General features: G+C 40.2%; 1 protein-coding gene across 7 annotated transcripts in view; it reads left to right on the forward strand.

Moving 5' to 3' along the window:
* SASH1 (SAM and SH3 domain containing 1) overlaps positions 1-6,122 on the forward strand; it is a 186,389-nt gene extending 180,267 nt beyond the window's left edge. For all 7 annotated transcript variants that reach the window (XM_075064031.1, XM_075064030.1, XM_075064032.1 and 4 more), the window contains 2 exons: positions 1,186-1,317; positions 2,212-6,122. In XM_075064031.1, the coding sequence (XP_074920132.1) occupies positions 1,186-1,317; positions 2,212-2,472 (393 nt within the window). In that variant the 3' untranslated portion in view covers positions 2,473-6,122. The remainder of the gene's footprint in view (positions 1-1,185; positions 1,318-2,211) is intronic.
* Positions 6,123-6,672: the final 550 nt, after the last annotated feature.

Genomic DNA, 6,672 nt, shown 5'->3' on the forward strand with positions numbered 1-6,672 from the left:
TGGGGCCTGGTCCAGGATTGCAGCTCCAAGATGCTACATTGAACAGCCACATCTAGCTTAGTGTAAACTAGATTCCACACACAGGAGCATATCCTCTAGTATGCCTCACCTTCTACCCAATGCACTCAGGGGGAGGGACATAGATGACTTCCTGCCTCCTCTCCATCTTCTTCTCCATCTCACCCCCCCATTCCCAGAGCTGCTCTAATTGCACTGGATATTAAAGGCAATTTATGAAAATATTAATGCTACCCTGTTTAAATGATTCAGTGATACATCTGAAAGCCTGTATGACGTTACTGCTTCTCTGGCATAATGGCTAGGGATGAGGAGGGACCTCTTATTGACTGGAATATCAGTCCCCACACTGGAGGGAAGTGCATATGAATGTTTATGTGAAGAATAGAAATATAATTGTAAAGAGGTCAAAAAAACACCAAAGGTTTTGGAAGGCTATAAAATATATTCTTCATAAGGGCAAAAGCCAACTTCTAATGGGGGTTAGGAAGAAATGTTCCTTGGCATAGGCTACCCCAGCATTGCCTATTTGACTCACTGTTGGAAACAGGATACTGGACTAGATGAACCACTGGTCTGACAATTCCTATGTTCCTAATGCAACACTAACTCTGACCATTGTCTCCAGAGGACCACTAAATCTGTCAGACATCTCCCAAATTGTACAAGTCAAGAACCAGGAAAACCATAGTGATCAGATCAGTTTTCTGCAGCCTTGATGACAGTCGTTTTCTGACTAGACCCAAGAATAACAAAATATCTAGTAAAATTCTGAATGCCAAAATGTGTGCTGCCCTACGACTTGTCAGAGGCAGATTTCACTGGTGGAACTATATGATGGCAGAGAGAGACTTTGGATAAAATGTTGGCCCTGTTTGAAGTGCATGGGATTTTTGCTCGTAACTTCAGTAGAGCCAGAATTTCACCTTTTTGAGGCTGTGTAATGGTAAAGGTTTTATGGACCAGTGTCCCAAATGCCCCACTGTAGGTATTGTTAACACTAAATGAAACCCCATTCTTTGTGACTCTCAGAGAAATCTAAAGCGCCACATGTCATTTTGTGTTTGATGTTTGATTGTACAGAAACCTTTCGTTGATTTGTATTGCTTCTGGGTTTTTTTTCTTTCCCTCTTCCTTCTTCCTGCATGGCTGGGTGGTAATTTGCAGCATGGTCGCTGTGGGATTCCTGAAGCTTTGGTTCAGAGATACTCTGAAGACCTAGAGCAGCCTGAAAAGGATGTTGCTACAAACATGGACCAAATCCGGGTGAAGCAGTTGAGGAAGCAGCACCGCATGGCAGTGAGTGTCTCTGTAAACCACGTTCTTTGCTTATAAATACATAGTTAATTGAATGATGGTGAATGGTACTGGCTTCATAGCCCAGGAGACTGAAATCCTATGTTTGCAGAGATACAGCACAGATAGCAGCAGAGCATACCACGCCTTCGTCCCTCCCTCCTCTGTGCTGGAGGGGATCCACTTCCAGTATTGAGAGTGGAGTTGAGTTGCCCTGCCCATTCAGTCTTTGACATCTCTGATGAGAGAAACAAATATAATAAAAGGTTTAGAAAACCTGACATAAGAGCAAAGGTTAAAAAAAAATACTGGGCAGGTTTAGTCTTCAGAAAAGAAAACTAAATGGGACCCTGATAAGTCTTCAAATATGTTAAGAGCTCTTATAAAAAGAAAAGGGACTGATGTTCCCCATACTTGCTGAAGGTAGGACAAGAAGTAATGAGTTTAATCTGCAGCAAGGGAGATATAGTTTAGAAAGGAAAACCTTTTTAAGTGTAGGCATAGTTAAGTTCTGGCACAGGCTTCCAAGGGAAGTTCTGGCATCCCTGTCACTGGAGGTTCTTAAGAACAGATAAACAAACATGTTAGAAATGGTCTAGATATACTTGGTCCTACTTCAGATTGAGGGGACAGACTAGATAACTTCTCAAGATCTCTTCCAGCCCTATATTTCTACAACCAGCTACTAACAGCATGTTGGGAACAGTTAAAAAGAGTAGAATGGGTGGTCAGCAAATGACTTTCTCATTGCCTAACACACACAGGAGAAATAGCTATCAAGGTTTGAAACATCCCTTTTCTAAAACTATCAAATTCTTACCGCCTGGGGGGTGCAGAGGAAGATTGAGAGTAAACTAAGCAGTCAAAAGGTTACATTTTTTCTCTTTCTCTATCCAGATTCCGAGCGGAGGGCTCACTGAAATCTGCCGAAAACCTGTATCCCCTGGACATATCACATCTATAACTGACTGGCTGGTTTCTATTGGCCTGCCTATGTATTCTAGCTCACTCACAGAAGCAGGATTCAACACGTTGAGCAAAGTGCCTTCTCTGTCACAAACTTGCCTTCAAGAAGCTGGCATCACAGAGGAGAGGCACATAAACAAGCTCCTAGCAGCAGCAAGACTCTTCAAACCCCTCAATCCAGAGGCAATTTAACATGCTCTGGACTGTGGCACTGTCTGAGACCCCGCTGCTTCTTACTGCACCAGTTTTGCCCTAATTTCTCCACACAGCAAATGGGATCAAGCAAGTGGATCCCAGGAATAGGCAAATAAACTCCTCAGAGGATCGTCCTTTTTTCTGCCTTTAGCAACTAAAGAAGAAAAGAAGCAACCACCAGGTAACAGAAGTGTGGTACTTCCTTATTCCTCAACAACAAAGTATTTTTAGCTCTGAGAGTGCACAGGGCTAGCCTGTGGTTAGACAGCATCCCAGGTGACCATTAAGCTAAGGGGCCCTTGCACACCCTCCACAAGATTGTGACAGCTACACCCACTGTCAGCCCTGTTTCTGTTGCAAGGTCTCTATAAATAGAAGGCCCTCTGTAATGCTGGGTCCCAGTTACCTAGAGTCAGCCCTGAAAGCGCCGTACAAGCCAAGGTGCAGCTCACTGGCAAAAGCTGTTTAGCAAATCATCTTGGGTTTTTTGTTTGCTTGTTTTATTGGTTTTAGCAATCAAATGCTAAATACATACCCTTTTTGTCATCCCCTCTGTTGCTTGGTATAGTTCCTATAGACCGTAAAGCCTTTAGCTAGGCAGAATAATGGACTGGAATTAGTTTACAATATTGACCATTTCTGTTGTTCCAGTACAACTAACCTAACAGAGTCCAAAACTCCTTTTGTGTATAGAATTGGGTCATTTTTGTAACTGCTTTCTCGCAACCAGCTTTTTTTTATTTGCCTTAAAATCAGATTGCCAGCAGTTATCTAGTGTTCACTTATCTGTATCCAACCTTGCTTCATTCTGTCGTCGTTCCATGGCACTTAGGGTGATTTTCAGTTAAAGTAACTTCTGTAAATTGTGTCGTAACATCTTCTGTTTGTAGAGGTGCTTTTACAAATGCAGAGTTTCCATTGTCGGGTTAACTGTTCACAGCAGTCTGCATTTGCTGCTGTTATTAAAATGTTCAAAGTTATCTTGCCTTGTATATATGTAACTGCTTTTCATTTTAATCATATTTTTATGTACTGTGTTATACTGTCAATCATTTACTGCAGCTTTGACTTGGTATCCTGACCATACCAATTCAAAACATTTGTTTTTTTCAAATGAAAGATTGCCCTAGGGAAATAAAATGCACCGAAGAAGCAAACTGTGTCCCATAGAAAGTATCAGAGCAGTAATTTCACTGCCTGGGGGGAAGAAATCTCAGTCTTATGAATTATGCTGTCATTTTACAAAACTTGATGTCCCCCAGTATCAAGTGTTTGAATATCTTCTCTTCAGAAGAAAGTGTCATTCTGGAATGCTGGACAAACCATTTTTTGTCCATAAAATAATGATCCTATTTTCTGCCTAACCCACTGTAAAATCTCCCATTCACAGCTGTGGATACTAACAGATTTTATTTTTGTACATGGGCACTCATTTTATATACCAAATACAGATCACCATGAATAGTATTAACTAGATTTTTTTCTTTGGTGTCTATATCCTAGGTATTTTTCTTTAACTTACAGTAGTGGAAACTCTTCATTGTAGACAGAGTAGATTTTCCTTTGGCAGGTGAATTGAAAGATGTAGTCTAGTGATCTGAGCACAGGCCTAGAAATCTGTTTCTATTGCCAGCCCTGCCACTACCTTGCCAGGTGAATTCGGGCAAGTCACTTCCCCTCTCTGAGACTCTATTATTCCACTCATAAAATGAGGATAATGATGCTTACTCATCCTGATAAAATGCATTCAGATTGATGAATGAAGTGCTGAAAGTGCACTATTATTTTTGCCTACCCTAAATCGGGTACGTAGTAAATTTTACCTACGGTGATAATCTAGCTCTGAGTGTAATAGGTGTCAGTTTTATTTACCTAATTTCAGTTGTCACCAGCCTCTGTTTTTTTTTATCACCTCTGCCCTAAATTATGCCATCAGAATTAAAGACACCAATGTATATAGCATAACGAATTCACTTATTCATGTCATCTGAAATTGTTCTGGCTCCAGAGCTCCTCTGGATATTGTCTAAAACCTTATTAGTGCTTTTCTCTGGGGAACTAGTAAGCTCTAGTGTGACAGCATCAGGGACTGTGTGACATAACTGAATGTTTTGCACAGGTGGCTAAACTCTGACAAAAGAACAAAGTGCTTATAGTATGGGCCTTGGTTGTTATAGCAATTATTTGACTGTCATCCCTCTCTAAGGCTTAAAGGGAAGCCTACAGAAAGCAGTAGCTGGAAGGAGTGCTGAGACATCCACTGATAGCTGGGGTCACCAATGATTAAAAGTAAGCAGACTGCAGAATACCCATTAGCAGTTCAGAAGGGTAGGGGACTGCTTACTATGCACAGTTTGAGTATGAAGCATCATCTGATACAAAGGGAAAACAACTTTTGCTCATTGTGGGAAAAAGAAGTCATATAATTTAAAAAATCCCTCACCTTCATTTTTTCCCCAACCTGATTAATAACAGAAGGAGAGTCACAGCAGAGAAGGAAACAATCTGGTTTTCTGAAGCTCTCCATGTCCCAAACACTCATTGTAATTCTTGTGCCTTTTGAATGATTTAATAGCATGGAGAAATTAAAACACACCTATCAGGACTTCGCCATGAGGAGGCCATTCTGCTTGGATTCCTTGACATTTTGTTGTTAATATTGCTCTTTGATCTGTTTTTTAAAGTCTGCCATTCAGTCTTCTTTTGTGTTATATTTTTGGCATATATTTTTATTTTAGAAAAGCCTTACACTGCTCAGTGTGAGCTTCTCCTGCTGGTTTCAGTGCAGTTCAATGGACAGGTGGGGGATTGCCTGGTGTAACAACAATACCCTATTCTTTACAATTTCCTTTTGAAGTGCAACACTCCAAGCAAAAGTTAGCTCGTTGGCTATTGGGAAGCACAAAAGAAGCTTGCTGATAAAATCCTAATCCGCTCTGCTCAGACAAGTACTGCTCTGTGTCCACTGTGTGCAATTCTAACTTGAAAAGCTATCTAGTAAGGGAAGAAGTATTCCCATAATATTAGCAAGCAACATTACAATTGTATGCTCCTATTAATGCCAATATATTACCATCTGAGTAGCTAGGATATACTCTGTGTTCCTGGCCCTGTGCTCTTGTACGAGACAGAGAGCATGGGAATGTGATTAAAGGCATTAAGTATTATATTATTTAGCCAGGTCGTTCTCCCTAAGAGCAGCAATAGAGGTCAATTCACCAAGTCACGGCTGTACAGTTGTACTGTATTATTTTTAGAATAAATAATACTTTTGGTCTAAGAGACTGTCATCCTTAATTGATGCCCTCTGGGGAAACAAAACTGTCAAGCAAGTTATGTAACAACTAACAATGTTGCACTTTCTGTATATGAAATCAGTATTTAAATAACTTATTTTTCTCCATTTGCTGTTCTTAAATGATGTAAGTAGCTGTAATATACCAGTACCCAATATGTCCTTACAGTTTGCTTCAACCTGAGAAAGCTGTGTATTGTAAAGAAAACAACAACAATATGAATGTGTAAAGATTATTGTGCTCTTTCATTTAGAAAAAAAAAAGTTGACAAAAGGGTTTTCCTGTGTATCAAACCTTGTCTATAATTATATGTCATACTGTTCATAGACAAAAAGTAAATACATTTCCTCAGTCTTATGTCTCCTGTTTTGGAACTCTAATATCATGAAAGTGAATGGAATGGAGAGACTGACCAATTGCCTCCAGTTGAAAGAAGCAGCATTCAGTGTTCTCACTGCTGAATTTTTCCTTTTATAGGGTATGTGGCCGTGCTTCCAGGCAACACTTTCAAACGTGGGTGCCTGAAGTCAGACATATTTTTTAAAAAACCCAAAAAGCAGCCATTTTTTACTGGTGCTGCATCAATTTCACTAAGTATTGTGGTGTTCAGTGCATTTTAAAATGAAGCTACTTTTTTAGGTTCTGTAAACTGTGTGGGTGGACTTTTTTCTAGTGTTGGGTGGCCCTTTAAGGGAGTTGAGTTTAGCCCCCATCTGCGACTAATTAGCTGTCTCCCAAGTGATGGGTCTGAGTACAGCTATTGATATTCATATAACTATTCCAGCAAGAAGCAGAGATAACATATACAAGGCTCCATACAAACTAGACAAGAGAGAAAGGAACCCCAGCCCCAGTTTACAAAGATTCTGAAATGCAAAGACTACTGTGACAGATAACACAG

Source organism: Chelonoidis abingdonii, chromosome 3, assembly GCF_003597395.2.
Source record: "Chelonoidis abingdonii isolate Lonesome George chromosome 3, CheloAbing_2.0, whole genome shotgun sequence".
Classification (NCBI taxonomy): Eukaryota; Metazoa; Chordata; order Testudines; family Testudinidae; genus Chelonoidis; species Chelonoidis abingdonii.